Genomic DNA, 25339 nt, shown 5'->3' on the forward strand with positions numbered 1-25339 from the left:
ACGGAACTTTCTGAGGTCAGAATAAGATTTAAAAAAATTTTTTTATCCTTTACTCTGCTAAGAGATGAAAAACTCAATAGAAGGACTGGGAAAAAGTTGAGGAAATTCCAGAAAATACCAAACCCCCTCCCCCACCAAAAAAAGATAAAAGAACATTTAGGGGCGCCTGGGTGGCACAGTGGGTTGAGTGTCGAACTCTCGAATTCAGCTCACGTCATGATCTTGCAGTGCATGGGTTTGAGCCCCACATCAGGCTCCACGTTGACAGCTTGGAGCCTACTTGGGATTCTCACTCTTTCTTTTCTTTTCTTTTCAACATTTATTCATTTTTGAGAGTGAGAGAGGCAGAGCGTGAGCGGGGGAGGGGCAGAGAGAGAGGGAGACACAGAATCGGAAGCAGGCTCCAGGCTCTGAGCTGTCAGCATAGAGCCTGACACGGGGCTCGAACCCACAAACCATGAGATCATGACCTGAGCCGAAGTCAAACACTTAACTGACTGAGCCACCCAGGTGCCCCATCTCGCTCTTTCTTACTCTCTGCCCCTCTCCTGCTCACACACGTTTGCTCACTTGCTCTCTCTCTCAAAATAAAAACTTAAAAAAAAAAGAACATTTAAAAAGCCTTATATCTGAATAATAGTTTTAGAAAGAAAGCAAAACAAAAACAAAACAGAAGGGAGACTTTCAATGAAGCAACTTAAGAAACTTCTTCACAGCTCCAGGGCACGATTTTCTGGATGTAAAAGGGGCTGGTCAACCATCCAGTGGGAATGAATGCAAAGTCCCAAGAAATATGAAATTTTGGAACACTGGGGCAAGTTTTCCAGAAAAGACAGGTCATATGGAAAGGACCAGGTGTGAGAATGCTTGGGAATTCTCAGTAGCAACACGGGAAGTCAGGACTTCAAAATTCTGAAGGAAACGTGCTTGTTGGCCCACATTTTAATATGGAGACTATGGTTCAAGTGCAAAGATGGGTCAAGAGCGTGTCCAGATATGCAAGGTCTCAACGAATTTACTCTCCCCACACCCTTCCTCAATAAACTACTGGAGAATGTGTGCCACCAAAATGAGGAAGTAACCCAGGAGGGAAACATAAAATACTGGAAATAAGATGTCCGATACCGAAATAGGATGTCCGACACGGAAAGGCAAAGGGAACTGTGAAAGACAACTCTGGATAACTGTGTTCCGTGAACAGAGGGTGGACAATTGAGACTAAAGCAGACAGAGGCTCCAGAAGCTTCTGTGGGAAGATGGAACTATGACTACCTGATGTTCTTCACTAATCACATTAGTAACGTCTCATGAGGTAGAAAGAAACTTTCCAGAATAAGAAACCAAACCATTTAATTGACCAGTGATTACCAATACGACTATAGTATTTGGACATCATGATGTACATACCTTTTGTTTTTTCTAGAAGGGTTGAATGAAATGTGCTGATTCTAAGTTTTAAAACACTTCAAATTTGGGAGTTTAAAACTTTATTCTGCCACTTACTAACCATGCAGCTTTGGGCACGTGCCTTAACCTTTCTCAGCCATTGTCTTAGGGTTAATACAAATTACCCGAAGGTTACCGTGAGGACAGAAGCACAGGACAGTGCGTGGCCTGACACAAAGCCCTACTTGCAGCACCGGTGGCAGCTGTCCTAACTTCGAGAACTTGTCAATATGCCTTGAACGCTAAATGGAGTCACATGTAGTGCTTTTGTAGCCATTGGCCGGTATTGAACAGCCTCGGCCTTACCCAAATTTTCCCCTTTCAACTACAGTGACTAATGGGAGATAATTAAATGATAGGAATAATTAAATTACTATCACCTACAGTGATAGTAAGAGAGGCTTAAGGTTGCGTTTAGAAGCAGTAGGGAGCTGGGGCGCCTGTGGGGGTGGGGCTCAGTTGGTTGAGCATCTGACTCTTAATCTTGGCTCAGGTCACAATCTCATGGTTCGTGGGTTCGCGACCCGCGTCAGGCTCTACACTAGCAGTGCAGAGCCTGCTTGGGATTCTCTCTCTCTCAAAATAAATAAGCTTAAAAAAAGAAAAAAAAAAGTAGCAGGGAGCTACTCAGTGATGGTCAACCTGGCTGTCCAAAAGCCCCACCTGGGTAGCTTCTGAAAGACATCCAGGACCCATCCCTGAACTTTGGATTCAATTAGTCTGGGATAAGACCCAGACATCGGCATTTTTAAGGTCCCCGAGTGATTCCAGTGTGTGGGAAGGAAGGTTGCTTCTGACAGGGTCATACTGCCCTGTACACTAAAGAAGAAAGTTTTAGTAAATGCTAGAGGCAAGCAGGTGCGGAGCGGGGAGGGAGACGCTGAGCAAAAAGGTAAAAGCTGGGTGGCTGCAAGCGGCTGCCAGGGAGAGTTAATACCAAAGTCGTTTGAATTGCCGAGTAGCCTCCCGTCCGTCTCCAAAACCTCAAGCGGGCCTGTTGCACAAGTAGCAAAGGTAAAGGGGGTTGAGGGGGAAGAATCAACTTAGAGCCACGTCAGGAAAGAGCCGTGAGAGGACAGTCCCGCAGGAACAGGAACTCGGAACTGGGTGTCTGTGGCTGGACACACGGTGGGGCCTCAGGATGGGGCTGTGACACCAGGTGGCAGTAACAACTACACGGTCAAGGGAAGAACGTCCACGTGCATGAGGTTTGCTGCTCGCCACGCTCAGATTCTTGGCCCGATGTCACCATGACCTTGACGCATTTATCCCCACCTAATCCCACAGCTCTCTCTCAGTATTCAAAATTCTCCATTCATTTACACAATTAAAATTTAGACTAACTGGGTCCAACCTCTTCCTCAAATTCTGATCAAATGAACTGCCTAGTTGAATCCAGTCAGAGCTCATTCACTTTCTTCCAAGTACTTTTTACTTAAAGATACAGGCCAAATATACGATATATCTTTTTAAGTTTATTCATTTATTTTGGAGGGGGTGGCAGGCAGGGGGGAGGAGGGGGGGAGAGGGAGGGAGAGGGAGGGAGGGAGGGAGGGAGGGAGGGAGAGAGAGAGAGAGAGAGAGAGAGAGAGAGAGAGAGAGAGAATGCATGTGTATGAGTGGGGAAGGCGTAGACAGAGAGAGAGAGAAAATCCCAAGCAGGCTCCACACTGTCAGTGCAGGGCCCAATGTGGGGCTCAAACTCACGAACCGTGAGATCATGAGCTGAGCCCAAATCAAGAGTCAGACACAACCGACTGAGCAGGCCAGGCGCCCCACAGGCCAAATATACTATAAATGCCCCGTTTCCATCTGTCATTTCACTTAATTGCAAAATAGGATATAATCTAATGTGTCCAAAAATAACAAAGATTACAAAACTTAACTAGAACCCACATCTAATTTTTAAAACTTCTTCCTCTTCACTATTATGTAATTTTTTTTAAAAATTTTTTTTTTCAACATTTATTTTTGGGACAGAGAGAGACAGAGCATGAACGGGAGAGGGGCAGAGAGAGAGGGAGACACAGAATCGGAAACAGGCTCCAGGCTCTGAGCCATCAGCCCAGAGCCTGATGTGGGGCTCGAACTCACGGACCGCGAGATCGTGACCTGGCTGAAGTCGGACGCTTAACCGACTGTGCCACCCAGGCGCCCCACTATTATGTAATTTTAATAATACCTACTAAATTTGGTAATATCTAACTTCCCATATACACATTATGAAAAATAAAAAGATTGACAAATGAAAAAGGCATGAACTAATGTTAAGACTGAGATGTTCAGCTTTAGAAAAATTAAGCCAGCAAATAGTTTTTATGTGTGTCCATTTATTGATTGCTGGGAATACAGCCTATTGAGAATACATGACATGCATTTTGGGAGAGAAATTAACCAAATCTGAAATGAAGGCATTCAATAAGCCTGCTAGGAGTTAATAAGGTAACACAGATTTGATCTAAAGACACGGTGTGGGAAGACTCAGACAGCCACGTACAATTGTCATTAAGATTCCAGCTGCAAATTCTTTTGGAATTTATTTATTCTTAATTACTTAGAAATTACCAGGAAAGAGGGAAGCTCACTGCCTCTTTAGCTTAACCTAACGCTAGGAAGCAAAAAAAAAATTTTTTTTTGCCGTAACTTCGAATTGTTTAGGGCAATTCCATTTTTACAAATTCTTCCACACCAATTCATATGCTTCAGAATTATAAGCAGCTCTACACAATTAGAAAAGATTAATAACCAATGCAAAAGTGTGTTTGTTTGATTCCAGTATCTATTATTGAATCACATTGTTCTAATACTAGCAGATTTTTACACCACACTGTTAATTTTCCCCCAAGATGTTCTAACTCACGGATACAATAAAATGACATAAATTAAAGAATTCCAGTTACACTTAACAGGACGAAACGATTAAGTTACTGGAATGTCTTAGTCCATAATTAAAACCTGTTTAAGTATATATGCGGCATATATGATGCAAAAATTATAACCTATAATTAGATAAAAATGCTGAAATGGATTTATAACTGTAGTGTTACATGCCACATGTTTCCCCCAAACTTTCTGCTGGATATTGTTTTTTTAAATGACAATACCAAAAAAACCAAAGACAATATGGATGTTACTTGATATTCAAATGATTTGGATTGCTTTTGGTGGTAGAGAAAAAAGAAATAGATAAACATGAATGGAATAAAAAAGGGAAGATTTTGGCTTTTTTTGAAAGAGGCAGTCTGTTCCTTTCATAAACTGTATTCTTTGCTTAATGTTTCTGGAGGAATCAGTTATGGTTTGCAACGCTGGACAAATCGTGGGTATAAGCATACGTCTCGGATGTGATACCTATTCAGAATCCAGGTCAAGAATCGTTCCAAGCCCAAGCCATATCCGCCATGAGGACATGTGCCATATTTTCTCTGTTTAAAAAAAAAGAAGAGATGTTTAAAATTTTGTCTAACATTAAAATTTTTCTGTGAAATGAGTTCACTTATCGTGGTTAAGAATTCAACTCTATTTTTAATTTTTTTAAATGTTATTTGTGAGAGAGAGAGAGACAGAGAGAGAGAGAGGCAGAGAGAGGGGCGAGGGATCCGAAGCAGGCTCCGCACTGTCAGCACACAGCCCAATGCAGGGCTCGAACTCACAAACGGTGAGATCATGACCTGAGCCGAAGTCAGACGCTCAACCAACTGAGCCACCCAAGCGCCCCAAGAATTGAACTCTTATTCTATTTGCTTTCATAGGCCACGTGTGTAGAAATGATTTGGTATGAAAAATAAACCAGGGGTTAAGTGTCACCCTGAAAAGAAGAGATTTCAAACTTTTAAACTAAGTCAACGTCTGTTTATCAGAGGGAAATGCAAGCTAGCCTAGACGCTGGTAGAATCTAACAACAATTTTTTAAAATTTTAGTAGCAGTGACAAGACCAGCAGCTAGGAGCTTTTCAAATGAAGTGCACATATTATTGGACAAAGGTAAAACTAGTAATAATCCCATGCCACACTATTAGAACATCAAGCTGAATATAGCTCGTTCAAACACCAAAGTACCACACTGACTTCTCGCCTTTTAGGTTTCAATTTATACAGAACTATTATAATGAAAACATTTAAGAGTGTAAAAACCAAAACAAAACTGTTCTTACCTGATCTGTGTACCAGTAGTAGGGAGTGGGGTCAATCCCTTCCCTTTTATAACCCGCCAGCATTTCTTCACTATCCCAGATACGCATTGAGCCTCCCACAATCTCACCAACATTTGGCATCAACACATCCACCTTTAAAAACAAGTAAATAAAATGCAGTTACTACCAAGCTGTCAGTCATGACACGGCTCTAGTTTCAAGGAAAACCACAATGAAGCTCTTACAGCTAACAGAGCACTACGGATGTAATATTCAAATCCTGTAATTTAACAAGAAATGTTAAACCCAATCAGAAGACAAAACCCACTTCTTTAAATATTGCCATTCTAGATGTATAATGCAGCATTTGCCATGAGCTGTATCTTATTCCAGTGGCAGTCCCCACCCCCTTAAGGAGCAAAATTATGATCTGAATCACAAACTGACAGATTCTGTAAGGCGGGAATCCTCAGGACATCGCTGCATGTAGAAGGACTTGATCTCTACGGGAAATCGACATAGCAAGATGGGCTCATTAATGGTGTCCGTCATCAGTCTCTCAGGAGCTTCTGGGATATCCTGCGGTGAAATAAGGCTTCATTAACATTTACTACTCGAAAGGCAACAAGACAGAGGCAGCTCTCACCCAGAAGCAGCCCTTATCTCATGAATGCAACACAGCAGAGAATACACACCCATCCACAACCCATACAAATGGGTGGAAGCAACAGTTTCTTTCAAAAACAATCAAGGTATTTTAAAAACTCACACGCAGTTATTAGACCAACCGCAAAAAGATCCGCTTCCTTCTACAGTACATCTCAAGAGCCATGCTGCTTGAGAGACGAAAACCAAACCACTCAAGTCGTTATCACTGTGACTAGATACTGTTCAGTTTCTTTTCTCAGGGGCCAGTTTCGTCTAGCTCTGAAGCAAACATGGTCCGCTTAGTCCCATATGGCATAAGATCATCAGTGAATGCTCCAGAATATCACTGGTCTATGCACGGTGTGTTATTAATAACACTAATCTTTAAACTCTCCTGTCATCTGTACTTCTTTTCCTGTTACAATAAATCTATGTGGCTTCAATGGTAGGAAGACAAGAGTCACAAGACAAATAACCAGTGTCAAGTTCCTAAGCGTAACCGCACGTAGAATAGTTGGCCGAGAAATGTTAGATGATGAAGGACAGGGCTAAATCTGCTTCTCATTCGAAACATCATCTGGGTAAACCACACATAAATTCAAGTTAAACCTGAAAAGTCTTGTCTCAGCACAAACTGACCGAGAGAACAGGACAAGACTCATTGATATGTTTAACCTAAGAGCCAAACTGGAGCTTAGCAATCACCTGGCACAGGGGTCACCAAGCCCCAGTCCCGGGAGGCCTGTGCCCTCTAAAGTAAAGAGAGGAAATGGGAGATGAGTTGGATAATACTGGTCCCTCAGCTTTCGTCTGCTTTACCTACTAGAGTGAGATTTAACTGGGAGGAAATGGTATTAAAAAAAAAAAATTTAACGTTTATTCATGTTAGAGAGAGACAGAGAGAAACAGAGTGTGAACAGGAGAGGGGCAGAGAGAGAGGGAGACACAGAATCCCAAGCAGGCTCCAGGATCTGAGCTGTCAGCACAGAGCTCAAACTCACGAGCCGTGAGATCATGACCTGAGCCGAAGTTGGATGCTTAACTGACTGAGCCACCAGGCGCCCCCAGGAGGAAATGGTCTTACTGCACATTCCAAAAAGTTGGAGGACCACGTATGTACTCTGGTGTCCTCGTGTACGGGATGGCATCAGCGTACAATAAATGCTGACAAGCTTCGAGGGCCTTTTGAGCCTCGGACCTGACTAAGCATTCAATTCACGGAGTCCTCACAACTTGGCAAAGCTGCTCTTACCTCCACAGTGGAGATAAAGAACCAGGGGGTGGGGTCACTGGTCTCCCATTACTCAGCAGTAAGGACACAGGTGGGAGCTAAGCCCACCTGGAGGGCTTCTTACTCCAAACATTGTGCTCTTTCCACTCAACTTTGTGACACTACTTTGCTAAGTTTTAGGTAATAACGATTCTCAAATCTTCAATACAAACATGTTTTTAAAGTGTTTCCTTATTTTTTGAGGGACAGGGACGGAGGGAGGGAGGGAGAGAGAGAGACAGAACATGAGCGGCAGAAGTGCAGAGAGAGAGGGAGACACAGAATCCAAAGCAGGCTCCAGGCTCCGAGCTGTCAGCACAAAGCCTGACGTGGGGTTCAAACTCACGGATCACGAGATCATGACCTCAGCCAAAGTTGGACGCTTAACCTACTGAGCCACCCAGGCGGCCCCAAAATTTTGTTATTATACACCACCAACTGAAACACTAGAAGTAATTTATAGAGGTCTAATATACTGTTTGTCCTCTCTGTAAATTCCTTCCAAAAATGAAACAAAACTCTAGTTAGCAGTAGCTACTCATAAATATATATTTTTAAATAGCAATACTCAAATTTTATCTATAAAAACAGATTTGCAAATACTATGTAAGAAATGATTAAATGCACAGGGAAGAGGGCTTAATAGTGTTAACAATCTATACTTCTAATATACATTCCCAGTTTATCTGAAACACTAGACCACCTTCCCCATCAAGACCACCTTCCCCTGCTCTCTTGGTTTGCATTTCAAACAACAGCTATTTTCTTTGACTCTTCTCCACCTGGAAAAGTTTTAATATACTCTTTTGGGAGAGGAATCCTCTTTGAAAGAGCCAGGTTACTTTCTCCAGACAAATAAAACGAACATAAACATACCAATATTTTGTATGTAATTCCATTTATTTTTTTAAATTAATTAACTTATTTTGAGGGAGAGTGAGCATGAGTGAGGGAGGGGCAGATAGAGAGGGAGGGAGAGGGAGAGAGGGAGGGAGAGGGGGAGAGGGGGAGAGGGGGAGAGGGGGAGAGGGGGAGAGGGGGAGAGGGGGAGAGGGAGAGAGGGAGAGAGGGAGAGAGGGAGAGAGGGAGAGAGGGAGATGGAGAGGGGGAGAGGGGGAGAGGGGGAGAGGGGGAGAGGGGGAGAGGGGGAGAGGGAGAGAGGGAGAGAGGGAGGGGGAGAGGGAGGGAGGGAGGGAGGGAGGGAGGGAGGGAGGGAGAGGGGGAGAGGGGGAGAGGGGGAGGGGGAGAGGGGGAGAGAGGGAGATGGAGAGGGGGGGAGAGGGGGAGAGGGAGAGAGGGAGAGAGGGAGAGAGGGAGAGAGGGAGAGGGAGGGAGAATCCCTAGCAGGCTCCACACTATCAGTGCAGAGCCCAATGTGGAGCTCGAACTCACGAACCGTGAGATCATGACCTGAGCCAAAATCAAGTGTTGGACACTTAAAGGACCGAGCCACCCAGGCGCCCCCTGCATGTAATTTTAAAGTTTACACCTTTCTGACCTTTCTGAAGCCTCCCACTAGTCTTGAGAATTACCACTAGAGTAAATCAAGACCATGGATTGATCATGGAAGAAGAGGAAAGAGGCAAAAGATGTGACAGCTATTTATTGAACACTACAGAAATGTACCGTTCTAAGGCTTACTCTACACTTGGCGGATTCTGAATCCTAACAACCCCAGGGAGGAGGTGGGTCTGTTGTTACCATTTATTTGACCAGAAGCAGATGCCTCCTGCATTACTGGTTAAATAACCAGAGTAGCAATCCACTTACTCACAATGACACCTTTGAAACAACAATTAGAAAGCAATACATACCTCTCCAAATTCATAGAAAGTTCCATCTTCTTTCTTTATGTCGTGTTCTTTCAGCCACACAATAGCATCTGAATAGTTCATTCGCTTAAAAGGCCGTTTGGGGGGCTTGAAGTTCTATAACGGAAAGAAAAAATACAGTGTATGTGAAGAAGCAGTAACACTAAAAGCTCCATTTTAAGAAAAACTGTTCATCATTATTGCAAAATGTTATTTCAGACTAGCAAACAACGAGGACATTCTTACAAATGGAATCAAAGTTTCTCTTAAAAATATAAGTACAGAAATGCGGGAATGTGGTCAAAAGGTACAAACTTCCAGTTATAAAATAAGTCAGTCCTGAGGATATAATGTGCAACAAGGGGACTGTATCTAACAATACTCGATTTATAAATTTGAAAGTTGCTAAGGGAATAGATCTTAGAAGAGTTGCATCGTAAGAACAAATTGTATATCAAATCATTATGCTGTACACCTGAAACTAATAATAAAGCTATGTACCAATCGTATGTTTAAAAAAATATATATGTATATATATGTATACATATACACACACACATATGTATGTATATGTGTACATACATATACATGTATATATATGTATATATGTGTGTGTGTATACACATAAACAGCGAGTTATTTCAGAGCTCACATCATTAAATCTAGAAAAACTGATGGTGAAGACTTCATACTTTCCGCAAAAAAAATTATGATTTTGCATGTCCATAAAACAGTACTCCTACCGGGTTGAGGTCGCGCACTATGCTTGCTGCAGGTGATTTCAAGACTCTGTCCACCACGTCACAAACCAAATCCTCCAATCGATTCAGGAGCTCCTCAAAGGTCAGGAAAGGGCACTCTGCTTCCACGTGTGTGTATCTGAAGAACAAGACACTAGCTGGGGGCCGCTCTTCTTTTCTGCCAAGTTTCTCTCAAGCAAGGACATTAACATTGCAAAACTGCCCAGAAATGTGCAATTCCAGCACCACTAGCCAACTCCCAACTCAGCAACTTAGTTTTAGGGCCCCTTTCTTTCCTCTGTGAATAGTGATTTGCTTATCCCTTATAAAGGATCAAGGCCAAGTGAAAGAAGAGCCCAAACCTAGCTCTGGCCTAGGAGGCAAAACCATACATGACTTCCATTAATTTGTTGAACTGCCTTCCACATACCCTTTTAATAGGTCAATTTTTTTTTTTTTACATAGTCATCATTTTCCTACATAAAGATTGCTTCTCTAAACATACGTTCTTAAAAATATTCTTTTTAAATAACAATAAAAAGACAATTCTGTACTCAGCCAGGTGCCTTCGTGTTCTGGACTGTTCCGCCCGGTATGACTGTGCAATACAAAACACATCTCCCAGAGCCGGAATGCAGGTCTCGAGGTACAACTGAGAGGACTGAGTCAAAAATGCCTCTTCCCCAAAATAGTCCAGCTTGAAGAGCGTAGCACCACCTTCCACCTGTGTTTGCACTAACGTTGGAGGAGTAACCTGTTCCAATGGAAAGGCGTAAATAAAGGCTAGTGAGTGCCACCATTCAAGTGTAAAAATGGCAGAAGGTATCGTTTGTTTTACAAAAGATGAACACACACTTACTTCATAGTATCCCCTATCAAAGAAGTGATCTCGAAAGCACCTAGTGACCACGGAACGTGCTTTCAGGATCTTGGACATGTTTTCTCCCCGGATCATCATATGTCGGTTGTTGAGCTGGACATCAACATCCGACTCCTCGTTGATCAGGTTATCAGCTCCTCCGGCAGGGGCCAACCCGATCAGTTCCCAGAAGTCACAGCTCAGCTCATGGCCACCGGGAGCCTACATTTTAGAAAGAGGGGTGGGGAGAAAGGAGAGAGAGGAGAAGACAAAAAAACTAACATTATTGAGGATTTTAATTTATGTCAAAATTTTTGGTAACCTGGTATTTCTAAGACCTCATCAGTATTAGCCTACTTTTCCAATCACAAAGACCCAATAATTCAATTTTACATTGATATTTTTAATATTCCTCTCAGAGTAAATATGCAATTTGAAAACAAAATAGAAAAGCACTAACTAGAAAATAAATGATAATCTTGCAACTTGGAGTAAGTACTAACCACCATTACCAGCCAGCGTATCTTCTCACCTTTGCCCGATAATTTAAAATAACACTTTACTTATATTAAAAAACTCCTTAAATGCAAAGATTTTACCAAAAGCTCTTTCTCTTTGGAACAGATATATGACAGAAATTCAAATTCTCCCTAATAATTCCATTAATAGCAATTCATTTTAGAAGCCAGGCATCATGGAATATATGTAATTATCTTGGTGCCAAACCCTGGAGAGCAAGTAACACATCATAACGACTACTCCGTTTTGCAAATGACATTACGTCAGTGAACTTGAATCAGATATTTATTCTTAATGTAGGTTCTTTTACATGAAGTCCGGGAGACCCTCTTTTATCGGTATTTCTAGTCTATCAGGAAGACTCTAGGGGCTCCCTCTGGTGGTTTATATGCCACATTCGTTTGTTTTCCTTCCCAGCCAACAAGCAGAACCACAGCAATTACCTGAACAATAATTACCAACAAGTAGCTGTAATTGGTGTTGGTTATGGGCTTGTTGGCTGGAGAACAAACAACTCTCTATCAGAATTACAGTTCACTTTTTCTAAAAGAGACTTTCAAATTCTGTTCATAAAATTTCAGATTCAGGTTACTGTCCTCTCATAAAATTTTTTGGGGAGATGGCTCTTACTTCCACCTTGCTGAAAAATAATTCACACATCCGTAGCAAAGTGGCTTTACTATGGCCCCTGAGGGTTATTTAAGAAATCTGTAAAACTGGAAATCCCTGAGTTTGTTGTATCATGTGAGATGTACAGTGTACATATCTCGCTGGAAAAGGTAAAGGGATGTTAAATTTAGCAAGGACATCACGGTAGCGGGTTTATTTCCCAAATACAGAAAGTACAAATAGAAAAGCACTGGAGAACAAACAACCACCTATTCATCCATTGAGGAATTCAATCTACTCACCTGCTTGCCCTTTGGGGTCAGATTTAGCATCCCATAGACTGCAACGCTACTCTCGGTGGCCAAGACTACTCCATTGTAACACTGACACTGTAAAAAGATTAAAGCTCAAATTTACTGACTCATATTTACATCAAAATATATGTTCCAATGCACAGAAAGCTAAGGGGATTACTGACATAGACGTTACCTGGTCTAAAACCGGTAAAATAATACGGCCATTAGTATTTAGTACTAATATCTACTATTAATAGCTATTTTTGTGGGGGAAGGATCCATCTATTTACAGATAAACATACAGAAGTAAATAGACACTTTATACACATATATATGCAGAAATGACAGTAGCCCACATCTCTTAAAAATATCTGAACAGTCCATTTTTTTTCTTTAAAATTCAGACTGTTGAAATAATAAACAGTCCACCTAGACTATGATCGTCGATACTACTAAAATCATTAGGACAAAAGTGACAAGTACCTTTATAAGGGAGGGGTCAGACTATCAACACTTCAACTCACTATCATCAAATCATAAAAAAAAAGACAACATGTGTCTTTATGTGTTTTGTGATGTGATGCGATTGAAAGAGCAGAGCCTCGCCCAGGAAGTAGCTGTGTCAAAAACAAACAAACAAACAAACAAAACAAAACCAAACTAAACCAAACCAAACAAAAAAACCCAAAAACCTGAATCTGGTAAGCTTATAAGAAATACAGAGGATAGGGGCGCCTGGGTGGCTTGGTCGGTTAAGCGTCCGACTTCAGCTCAGGTCATGATCTCATGGTCCGTGGGTTCGAGCCCCGTGTCGGGCTCTGTGCTGACAGCTCAGAGCCTGGAGCCTGTTTCGGATTCTGTGTCTCCCTCTCTCTCTGCCCCTCCCCTGTTCATGCTCTGTCTCTCTCTGTCTCAAAAATAAATAAACGTTAAAAAAAAAAAATTGAAAAAAAGAAATACAGAGGATAGAGGAACATGTTAAATGACATCTCAGGATGCAACCAACCAAATCTAGAATGGACAAGTTCCACAAGACAACCAACTAGGTTTTTTCAGACAAATAAACAGCAAGGGCTGGTTGTGGGGGGGCGGGTGGAGGGAGTGAGGATGGAGGAAGAAAAGAAAAAGAACGGTTACAGACTGAGATTTCAGACCCACATCAACTCAAAGGAATACATAGATCTGGTTTGGGTTCTCATTCAAACTAGCCAATTAAGAGTGGTCTTCATTTTAGGAAGTTGTGATAACATTAGCATGGTTATCTTAGAAATATTTTGGCGGGGGGTGGGGGGGCACCTGAGTGGCTCAGTTGGTTAAGCCTCGGACTTCGGCTCAGGTCACAATCTCACAGTTCGTGAGTTCGAGCCCTGTGTCAGGCTCTGTGCTGACAGTGTGGAGCCTGGATCCTGCTTCGGATTCTGTGTCTCCTTCTCTCTCTGTCCCTCCCTGCTCATGCTCTGTCTCTATCTCTCAAAAATAAATACACTTAAAAAAATTTTTTTTTCTTGGAGATGCAAATTCAGGTATATTTATATGAAATGGTACAACGTCTGGGGAGTAAAAGTGGGGGGGGGGTGTAGAAAACCAGAACTGGCCACACATTAGTCATTACTTAATGACTTAATGTTTTTGTCCCCCTAAAATTCGTATGTTGAAATCCTGCACCCCAATGCACGGGGTGAGGAAGTGAGGCCCCGCAGAGGTGATGAGGATGAGATGAGGTCATGAGGGTGGGTCACGGGGTTAGCGCCCTTTTAAGAGTTACCAGGGTTTGCCCCCCTCCTCTGCTCTCTGCCATGTGAAAATGCAACAGGAAGTTGGCAGTCTGCAACCAGGAAGAGGGCCCTCACCAGAACACAATCGGCCTCTAGAACTGTGAGAAATAAGTTTCTATTTGTAAGCCAACCAATCTATGGTACTTTATTACAGCAGCTGAAACTGACGAAGATGTTAACGAAGCTAGGTGATGAACCCCTGAGGTTTCCTCATACAGCTGACCTGGAACAATTTGGGAGTTAGGGGTGCTGACCCCCTGCACCGTCAAAAATACACTTATCACTTGATTCCCCCAAAACTTAACTAACAGCCTAAGGTTGACCAGAAGCCTTACCAATAACATAAAATCAATTAACATATTTTACATGTTATGCGCATTATATACTGTATTCTTAAAGGAAACTAGAGAAAGGGAGACGTCGTGAACAAGGTCATAAAGGAGAAAATACACTTACGATACTGTAAAAAAACCCATGTGCAAAGTGGACTTGTGCAGTTCAAACCCATGTTGCTCGAGGGTCAACCGTACTGTTTCCTATTTTTATGTGTTAGAAATTTTCCATAATAACAGTTTAAAATACATAAACCGCTCCTAAAATTCCCAAAACTAACAGTAAAGGAACTTACTGAAAATAATCAGATTTTCAGCTATAAGGAAGAAAAAACACTTACCAAGTCATCCGACAAGACACATTGAAGATAACCCGTACCATCCCGCAACACTAGGAACATTAAATTCTTTCCTAAATGTGAGAAAGAAAAATTTAGCCAAAATGTTCTCAAGGCAAGTAAAAGTACTTTCTCATAATTTGATATTAAAAAAGGAAACTCCATGGTTAAGTGTTAAAAGGTCAAACCTCCCTTGTGGCCCCCTTCCTCCCAAGCGGCCACTGGTAATATCACTACTCAGTATTTGTAAAGTTCTTTACTTTCTGCACTCTGCTCCCAAAGCCTATGTGAGCCTCACGATCCACGTGACCATGGGAAGGCAAGACAGTAAGCCACGTGAGACGAGGGATTAGGTCTTATTCACCCCTGCATCCCCTGTAATAACCTGGTGCTGTGTGCTCAGTGGGAGGGGCATAAACATTGCTGCACAGAATCACTCATTTTATTTATGCCCCATCTTATTTCCAAAGGATGTGATAACTCCTTACAATAAAATACATGTAATAAAAATTATGATACGAGGGGCGCCTGGGTGGCTCAGTCGGTTAAGTGTCTGACTCCCGATTTCAGCTCAGACATGATCTCGCGGTTCCGTGGGATTGAGCCCCATGCTGGGCTCTGCACTGATGGTGAGGAGCCTGCTTAGGATTCTCTCTGCCACTCCCCCACTTGTGCCCGACTTTCTCTTAAAATAAACAAACATTAAAAAAAAATAAAAATAAGAGAAAGCAGAAAGTCAGAGCCAAGGGAGAAGTAGAATGCAGATACACTAATTATAAGAGTCAACACTACTGCCATAAATAAATTTCAGATCTGGCTTTGTACTTCCTGTAATACATCCCCTGCTTTTCATTAAATAATTAAATTCAAGTAGACAAATATTTACTGGATACTTCTGATCTTTGTGGTTGCTTACCATGAAATAGCATTTAAATAATCTTTAAATAACTTGTATCTTAAATGCTTATTTATTTATTTATTTTTGAGGGGCAGGGAGCAGAGAGAGAAAGAGAGAGAGGATCTCAAGCAGACTCTGCACTGTCAGCGCAGAGTCTGATGAGGGGCTCGAAGTCACAAACCATGAGATCATGACCTGAGCCGAAATCAAGAGTCAGACGCTTAACCGGCTGAGCCACCCAGGTGCCCCAGCATTTAAGTAATTTTTAAACCTGTAATAGTCATATTACAGAAGAACAAAGTAAGGCCATGGTTCACATCTTTTAAAACCTAGCTTCCAATACCAAAAATTTCACCCCTCTCCCCAAGAAAAGGTCTTTAATGTTCTCCTTCACCTAAGACCAGGGATGTTTAAAATTGAAGAGAGAAAAGCAAAGCTATACCATTTACCTTGCCTACGCAGCCTGTGGACCCAGCCAAATACCTTTACTCTTTGGCCTCTGTATCCTTCCAGTGCATGAATCTTCACCTGTCAAATTGAAATCAATAACATTTGACCAACTGTGTAATTTACCACATATCAACTTCTCCACTACTATTAGACGGATGACAGTAAAAGTGTTAAAGATTCACAAATGGTACAAAACTACAGTCATTCTACAGCAGGTCAGAACCAACAAGTTTCACCATATTGGAGTGGTTAAAAAAAATCCAAGTCTTCTCTTAGTGTAAAACTGACCCTGAGAAACATCGGGAATCTCAGATACTGATACATAAGCAATGATGAAATGAACTCATAATAGCAACAACCAGTCCACACAGAGCCCTCTCCTGCCCTCACAGTCCCTCCTGACACCGAAAGGTGGAAGCTAAGCAAGGCCAGCTTTTGCTTTGGAGGGGTAAGGAGAGAGGAGCACAGGAAGGGGAGCATGAATGCAGCCAAGACAGCTCATCGTTAAGGACACAGGAAAAATAGGAAAATTCATCAGGAGCAAGAACGGCTTGACATTTAAGTATGTCCACTCACAGCCCAGCATCTGTTCTAGAGAAAATACAGGGGCATACAATTCACAAAATCACAAAATGTTTTATCTGTTTAAAAAAGTCATGAACACAGGGGTGCCTGGGTGGCTCAGTCGGTTAAGTGTCCAACTTCAACTCGGGTCATGATCTCACAGCTTGTGAGTCTGAGCCCCATATCAGGCTCTGTGCTGACAGCTCAGAGCCTGGAGCCTGCTTTGGATTCTGTGTCTTCCTCTCTCTCTCTGCCCCTCCCCCGCTCATGCTCTGTCTCTCTCTCTCCTTCAAAAATAAATATTAAAAAAGAAACATCACTATTAAAAAAAGTAATAATGAAAATCATGGATTTTGACCCCTTATTTTATGGTGAGGAAATGGACAGGTAGGGAGGGAGGACACTTAGGCAGCTTTTAGGCAGGGCAGGAACCATTCAACACCTAATTACTAAACTTTATAATAAAACGAACCCCAGAAGAACCAGCCTCATAACTCGAAAATGTAATTTCCCTCTACGCCTTCTAAAAGGCAAGGAAGGGTAAATGGTGCAAAGGAACAGACCATGGGGCACGCCCCTCAGACACAGAGCTGACAGTCTGGCGTGGGAAGTCCATGATACTTGGGACAACACGTGTCACACTCACACATTTTGGCTCTGGGAGACTTGGATCGTTTTTGATGGTAATTTTCTTTGCTTCTTCCAGGTTCTTTTCTCTTCGCAAATTGTCTTCTGCCTAATTTTAACAATAAAGCAATCTGTTAACACGGTTTCTAGTATTCTAACCCCAAAACCGTTCACAGTCGCAAAGTCATGACTCACCTCTTTCTTTTCCCGGGATTCACTCTTCATTTGTTCCCTATGCCACATTTTTTTAATGTTCTTCATCTGTGATTTAGAAATAACATCCCACCTCTAGAGAGAAAAACATATTTTTTCAAGACCTCCATGTTCTGATGCAAATTTATTCATACAATGTAATTCTGTTGAGTTTTTTAGCTCACCTACCTCATTTTCTTTTTGTGAGTCTATGTAAATGGTGGGGAAGGGCTCTTTTCCTACCGTCATCAAAGCCTTGGGTGGGAAGGGAGAAAAAGAAAATTGCTTTAACGTTGTACAATATTTGAAATCAAAATAACATCCTAATTATGAGGCAACTTCAGCTATCTAGAACATAATCAAGAGCCAGGAAGAAAAGCATACAGGCCCCAAGAGCCAAAAGTCAATGTTCATAGAATGACTGGTCAGATGTACTAGAAACACTTTGCTTAAAGTAGAAGTGCTCAGGTCCTTTCACAAAAATTCTAGCAAGTTCGGTTGCACATTACAGTTGACCCCTGAACACGGGTTTAAACTGAGTGGGTCCAGGGGCTCCTGGGTGTCTCAGCTGGTTGAACGTCTGACTTCGGCTCAGGTCATGATCTCACAGTTTGTGAGTTCAAGCCCTGCGTCGGGCTCTGTGCTGATAGCTGAGAGTCTGGAGCCTGCTTTGGATTCTGTGTCTTCCTCTCTCTCTGCCCCTCCCCTGCTCACAGTCTGCCTCTCAAAAATGAATAAACAGGGGCGCCTGGGTGGCTCAGTTGGTTAAGCGACCGACTTCAGCTCAGGTCATGATCTCGCAGTCCGTGAGTTCGAGCCCCGCGTCGGGCTCTGTGCTGACAGCTCGGAGCCTGGAGCCTGCTTCAGATTCTGTGTCTCCCTCTCTCTGACCCTCCCCCGTTCATGCTCTGTCTCAAAAATAAATAAACGTTAAAAAAAAATTTTTAAAAATGAATAAACATTAAAAAAAAATTTTTTTAACTGAGTGGGTCCACTTATGCAGATTTTTTCCCACAGACACGGTCTAGTACTGTAAGTACATTTTCTCTTCCTTAATTTTTTTTTAAGGTTTATTTTTATTTTGAGAGAAAGAGTGCAAGCAATGGAGGGGCAGAGAGAGAGAGAGGGGGACAGAAGATCTGAAGCGGGCTCCATGCTGACAGCAGAGAGCCTAATGTGGGTCTTGAACTTGTAACTGTGAGATCCTGACCTGAGCCAAAGTCGGACACTCAAATGACTGAGCCATCCAGGTGCCCCTCTTCCTTATGATTTTAACATATTCTTTCTTCTAGTTTACTTTTTTAAAAAATACACTATAAAATACATATACCATTCAAAATATGTGTTGACTGTTTATGTGATTGGTAAAACTTCTGCTTAACGGGAAGCTATTAGTAGTTAAGTTTTAGGGAAGTCAAAAGCTATATACAGATTTGACTCTGCGGGGGTGTATTGTTCAAGGATCAACTGTATACAGTTTCCCAGTATAAGCAGACTGGAAGAAACAGATTTTAAGGGGCTGTGGGGACCAGCAGGAAGTATACTGAGAACGACAGAGGAGAAAGAGCTAACGATAAAATACAGTCACAGATTACACCTAAATGGTTAATCTTCATTAAGAAATCAGGGAAGTTGTTTCTGAAACTCTTTCAGAAACAAAAACAATGGTTGAGAACCTTAAGGTTAAATAAGCCTCATTTAATTTGAAAAATTCCTCCATGTAGAACACCTCTTTTCATAAATATGAAGACATATCAGGTGTTGCTGTGTCATTTAGATTTCATAGTTTATATTACTTGATTCAGTCAACCACGAAATGTAACAAATTAGTCTCTCCAGGTATAGGATCTACAGCTTACAAAAACTAAAGGTCTAGTTTCCAAACCTGGAAAATAATTTTCATCTTGTCTTAACGCTAACCCCAACTCAATGATCATCGCAGAGGAGGGAACCTGGATCTTTTAAAAACATCCAAGAGGAGGAATTCTTTTTAATAATCAGACTTTGTAGAGATGTTTGTAAATCATTAGGAATTTGCTACCTGACACTCTCTACTGATGGCTCTTTTTTTATCACTGAAATTGAAAGACCCAAACTTTAATTCCCCAAATTAGAATGGCACACTTTTGCTAATAGTGACATTCTGCAAACATTCACCTAAACACTGTTGTCAGTTTTCGGGAGCCATAGGAATCACCCCAAAACAACTGGAAATGAAAGATTTCCCTCTAAAAGTTATGACTCAGCCTCCATCACATGAAATTCATGCCCAGATTTCTTCTAATCTCCCAAGAGGCCTCTTAGTGAATTTACCACTAGAATCTAGATGTGATCCTGAGTCTTGAGACTCAAAGAATCTAATTTATATTAGTACACTAAGAATGGACCCGTTTCTCAGAACAGACACTCCGTGATTCAGGAGTCTGTAGAGTGAAGGCAGAATGCTAATTTACTAACGTACTATTATTTCTCATGATCTAAAAATCCTTGGGGCGCCTGGGTGGCTCAGTCGGTTAAGCGTCCGACTTCGGCTCAGGTCATGATCTCACAGTTCATGAGTTCGAGCCCTGCGTCGGGCTCTGTGCTGACAGCTCAGAGCCTGGAGCCTGCTTCACATTCTGTGTCTCCCTCTCTCTCTGCCCCTTCCCTGCTCATGCTGTGTGTCTCTCTGTCTCAAAAATAAATAAACATTAAAAAAAATAAAAAAATCAAAATCAAAATCCTCTAGTGAGTTTCGCATGTTCTCTCTCAGGGTGATAAGAAAGAAAAAGAAGACACCTCTTCAAAATGTTCAAATTAAGTTTAAAACCTTCTTCATCCAATACTCTTAAAGCTACACAGCTGTATACATTCCTCATTTTCTCTTTCCTGAAAATTCTCTTCAAATCTACTTCTTGGGGTGCCTGGGTGGCTCAGTCGGTTGAGCATCCGACTTCGGCTCAGGTCACCATCTCGAGGTTAGTGAGTTCGAGCCGCGCGTCGGGCTCTGTGCTGACAGCTCAGAGCCTGGAGCCTGCTTTGGATTCTGTGTCCTCCTCTCTCTCCCGCCCCACCCCTGCTTGTGCTCTCTGTCTTTCAAAAATGAATAAACATAAAAAAAATTAAAAAACAATCTACTTCCTGAAATAAAATCATTGACAACTCACAGAGCAATAGACATAAGTCATTAATAAACACAAAGCCATTTTCCTAATGAGACGCTACCTTTAGACCTGTTTTAAAAGGTTTCTCCTTGGTTCCATCACCTGTAGCATCATTTCCCTCTCGATCCGAGACATAGAGCTCTGTTTTACAAAAGGAGAGTAAGTTACTCACTTGGCCAATAATTATTAGTCACCTCATACTGTAACTACTTCATCCATTCTTTACCTTTGTGAACAGAACAAGCAACTGATAAGCAAACATTACCACAGTCCAAAAGAAGTATCATAATTACTTTCCCACTCCCTTATTTCAGTGACATCACATAAAAACACACTAGTTACAAATTTGGCTTTTCAAAATGAACTTTGATGATTCTAATTTGTGAGACTGCTTCTGTATCTATTGGAGTCCGAAACAATTAAAACAACAACAAAAAAAGGCTTTGGAGTTGGCCAGACCAGACTGGAATCTTGGATGTTGTGCTTTATTTTTTTTTATTTTTTATTTTTTTGGATGTTGTGCTTTAAAAGCCAGGTGATCCTCGGGAATTCACTTAACCTTTCTGAGCTTATTTGTCTATGAAATGAGGGAAAACATGATACCCATCTTGATCGGCTGCACGGAGGACGAAATAACACAGCAAAACAGATATCCCAGTGACAGTGCACAGATGTCAAATAAATACCAGCTCCATCTGATCTTTAAAGGATACCGAAGCTCTGAGCTTAAACGAACTGCAGAAGGCCTTATAACTAGTTGAGTGTGAACAATGACATCAATCTAGGTCTCTGTTTTCCTTTTTCTACTGCACCATATGGTCCCCCGGAAATCTCAATATAAATGAGGATGTATGAAAGCGAATTAGCATTCACAAGTCCTTTCGGGATGATCTCTTGGAAGAGCTTACATATTTGGGGATTACTCTGATGTCTCACAGTGCCTCGCAGTGCCCAAGTCTCAGCTGAATCACGAGATGGTTCGCCGTGGGGCAGGGTCCGAGGCTGCCGCCATCGCAGTCCCCGGACGTTGGGGGTTCCCGGAGAGCCGGGCCCCGCTCCGCGAGTTGGGACCCAGCGGGGGTCCAGGCCCCTCCCTTGCTCCCATCTTTCACGAATAAATAGCGGTGGACCGCCCACTCCGGACCAGGCAATCCACTGCAACTAGCTTCCTGCCCCACGCAGGGGCATCGCTCCACTTACACACTCCGGGGTCCCCGATCCCCACTCACCTAGTACCATCCCTGCAGTCGGCCCGGTCACCTCCAAGGACATCGCCTGCAACGCACTGCCGCCTTGTGACCCCAACGTGCACCGGAGGATTCCTCGACTCGGACGTTGCATCAGAACGACGCACATAGGCCGCCCCGGCGAATCACCCGAGCGTCAGGGCGCATTGGTTACAGGTAGACACGACATGAGGGCGGGCGTCACTGCAGCCGCCATCTTTGAGTCGGGCAGAGACAACTTCCGGGTCCGACGCCCCGCCCCCGCGCGCTGAGGGGCTCTCCGGCACTGTTCCCTTGGGAACTCCCAGGAGGCTTAGACCCGGGAGCCGGGGGAGGGGCTACAATCCTTTCCCTATCGTCTCCACCTGCCTGTTTTCCCTGCTGAATTCTGCCCCCAGCTGTAGGTGCGCTGGGGCCCTTTTGGAAATCAGACCAGAAGTTTCGCTCTGTATCCCCAAATGGTGGAATGCTTGTGGAATTAATGTCATCAAATATATTGAGAGCTAGCCACGAGGTGGGGGTGAGGGTGAGGGACAGAAGAGGCCCTCACATGGGTTGCCTGTTGTGACATATGAAGATGCTTTAACTTTCTAACGTAAATGGATGAACGTACAGTACTTACGTATTTATGATTTGGATTATGAATATTTTTATATAAAGTTGTAAGGATCACTCTTAGGCCATCATAATGCGGAAAGAACTAAGCCTTCAAACCTGGCTGAAATTCTGGTTCTGCCTTTTACTAACTGCCTTGGGGTAAATTCCCTAACCTGTCTATGCTTCAATTTCCCTATTTGGGAAGGATGATACAAGTACACTGCCCAGTGCATAATAGATACTAAAAAAAAAAAAAAAAAAAAAAAAGGTAGCTAAGGTCATCATTGGTCATCATTCTCTGTTGAGTGGAATACCAGAGTTTGTCCTTGAGTCAAAGGAAAACTTATTTTTGTTATGAAAGGAACTAAAAATAACAACGTGCATAGGTTCAGACTCTATGGGGGAATAGGAACCAAATACTTTTCTTCAAGAGTACTTCAGCTAATTTCACGGACTTTCCTTTTCCCTCTTTGCTAACTTTTTCTGTTTGTCCACACAAGTATTAGTGATCTGTTGCTGCAAAGCAAATTACCTCAAACCTTGGGCGCTTAAAACAACAAACACACGGTTTCTGAGAGCCAGGGATTCCAGGAGTGGCTTCGCTGGGGGTTGGGGCTCTGGGTCTCCTGAATCAAGCTGTGGGCAGGGGCTGCAGTCTTCTGAAGTTTGGCTAGGGGAGGATCTGCTACGGAGCTCACTCGTATGGCTGTGGGCAGAAGGCCTACTTGCCTTCTTGTCCAGCTGGGTTCCCCATAGTGCTTTTAATGACAGGACAGCTGACTTCCCCCAAAGCGAGTGATCAGAGAGAGAGAAGCTGTGTTAATTACCTGTCGTTGTATATGATAAATTACCCTCAAACTGGCAACATTTGGCTTCTCATGTCTGTGGACCAGGAATCTGGGCAAGGATTGGCTGGGGACTCTGGCTTAGGTCTCTCAAAAGGCTGCAATCAAGGTGTCAGCTGGGGCTGCAGTCATCATAATTTAAGATGCTTAAGTCTCACCTGGGGTGAATTTTCTTCCACACTCAGGTGAGTGTTGGCGAGGTTCAGTTCCTCGCTGTCTGTTGGCCTCATTTCTTTGCCATATGGGCCCTCCAACGGGCAGACATCACAGCAAGCAAACAAGATGAAAGGCACAGTCTTTTGCAGCCTACTCCCAGAAGTGACATCCTTAACGTTCACCATATTCTGCTTGTTAGAATCCAGTCACTTGGTCCAGCCTACACTCAAACACAGGGTTTTACACCAGGCATGACTATTAGGAGGTGAGGATCAAGGGGGCCATCTTGGAAAGCTGCCTCCCACAGTGACCAAATCCCAAGCTAAAGTGCCTTTTGTAATCTGATTAGTGAGGTAACATTTCATCCCGTTTCATCATTTCTACTTCTACTGGTCACACAAACCAACGTAGTACAGCACGGGAGAGGATTACACGAAGGGGGTGAATACCAGGAGGCGAAGCTCAGTGGGAACCGTCCTAGGGGCTGCCCGTCACAGCCCAGCCAGATGAATTTCTCCTCTTCACTTTGCTCTGGGTCCCAGAGGCTGACTAATGGGGAACACATCAACAGGCTCTCTGGCTTCTGGTGAGATACAGCTAGCCAGGAGCATGGGCAGGAGAGCAGAGGGAGGAGAGTGAGGTTGGGGTATTCCCCCAGCTCCCTCGCTGCAGGCTGGCTGCATCTAACTCCTGACAGGTGGCTCTAAGAAATTGTCATCTGGACTGCCCTTCATGCACTGTTCGGCCGACCAGTCTCTTAGTCCAACCTTCCTCCGAAAGCAGAACTTTCCCTACAGTATCGCTGAAAGGGTCACTTCCAAGAACAAAACTGAATGAATGAAAGGAAAGGAAATAAATGAAATGCACTGTTCCTCTGTCTCCTTATAGGACTCAGGCCAGCTGGGGGCGCCCCCTTCTCATGGTGCTCGAGGGCCCGCCTTTGCGGCCACTCAGGGCTCAGGGTCATCCCAGTCCGGGCTGATTTACACTTCCCTCCACCAGGCGCGGGATGCGAGTCGTTGACCTAATTCTGTAATGGCTCTCACGGGCCACCGTAGCGGACCGCCTGCTTGACCTCAGGGCGCACGATGCCAGCGCCGCCATGTTGTCTCCGGCCACTTCCGCTTTTACCTCACCTGGTCCTGCCTTTCGGCTCCGCGCAGCACCTCCAGGTGTGCGTGGAAGCTCCCGGGCTCGCGCTCGTCGCGGAAGCCCTGCCTTCCCCGCGCTGTCTCGGAGCAACCCCGCAGACGTCTGTAGAGTTCGCTCCTGCACCTAGCGATGTGCTCCTCGAGACAGTCTCCGGAGAGAGAAGATGCGAACTACACTGTAAGCACCTCTAAGGCTCCTTTACCCATCCCCAGGCCGGGAACGGGGACGGGCGGAGGGAGGGGAGGCCCAGTGTCCAATTAATTAGCGAGATGGCAAGCAGTCCAAAAATCCCCGTCCTCCTTAAAACCTGCCTGAAACTGCAAACGAAACGTAGGAGTTACCGTGACGATGAAACTGTTAGCTTCAGGATTGTAACTTACCTTCTCGTTGTAAAGTTTAAGCACTTAGGTTTGTTCATTAATTTCTGCGCTTTCCAGGCTCCTTGTTTGTGAACTCGTTCATAAGCACCTAATCTATAATCTCCTTCTAAAATAAGTTTTTTTAAAAAAGAGCGAAATCATTTTAAAACCCTGCTGGATGCTTACCCTGTAAGGATGGTGAATAATGATAACTCTGCAGCTAGGGCGCTGAAGCCAGCTGCATACATAGGATTCAGGACTCTCTATCTTCTGCCTCCCTGACGCCGTCCAGGTTCCGTCACCAGTGTGAGGCACAGATTTTTCCACTGTAAAATGATAATCTTCTGGGAAGGC

At 43.3% G+C, this 25339-nt stretch overlaps 1 protein-coding gene across 1 annotated transcript; it reads right to left on the bottom strand.

The window, feature by feature from the left end:
• Positions 1–3756: 3756 nt before the first annotated feature.
• Positions 3757–22085, bottom strand: NARS1 (asparaginyl-tRNA synthetase 1). The gene is made up of 15 exons (XM_003995225.6): positions 21880–22085; positions 20712–20791; positions 17697–17762; positions 17511–17603; positions 17335–17424; positions 16124–16202; positions 14780–14850; positions 12338–12424; positions 10908–11129; positions 10603–10802; positions 10052–10187; positions 9312–9425; positions 6027–6158; positions 5601–5732; positions 3757–4871 (listed from the first exon to the last, which is right to left on the bottom strand). Exons 1-15 carry the CDS (start codon positions 22004–22006, stop codon positions 4740–4742), a joined length of 1761 nt encoding a protein of 586 aa, XP_003995274.3. The 5' UTR covers positions 22007–22085; the 3' UTR covers positions 3757–4739.
• Between the last annotated feature and the right edge of the window lie 3254 nt (positions 22086–25339).

Source organism: Felis catus, chromosome D3 (genome assembly GCF_018350175.1).
Source record: "Felis catus isolate Fca126 chromosome D3, F.catus_Fca126_mat1.0, whole genome shotgun sequence".
NCBI classification, from domain to species: Eukaryota; Metazoa; Chordata; class Mammalia; order Carnivora; family Felidae; genus Felis; species Felis catus.

What these genes read in the sequence shown, in the direction of transcription:
- NARS1 (XM_003995225.6), bottom strand. Translation starts at nt 22,006, where the DNA reads ATGTGCGTCGTTCTGATGCAACGTCCGAGTCGAGGAATCCTCCGGTGC. An exon ending in GTCTCCCAGAGCCAAAATGT is followed by an intron (nt 16,203 to 17,334) that starts GTGAGTGTGACA and finishes TCAATTTGACAG; the next exon opens with GTGAAGATTCATGCACTGGA. An exon ending in TTGATAGGGGATACTATGAA is followed by an intron (nt 10,803 to 10,907) that starts GTAAGTGTGTGT and finishes CCATTGGAACAG; the next exon opens with GTTACTCCTCCAACGTTAGT.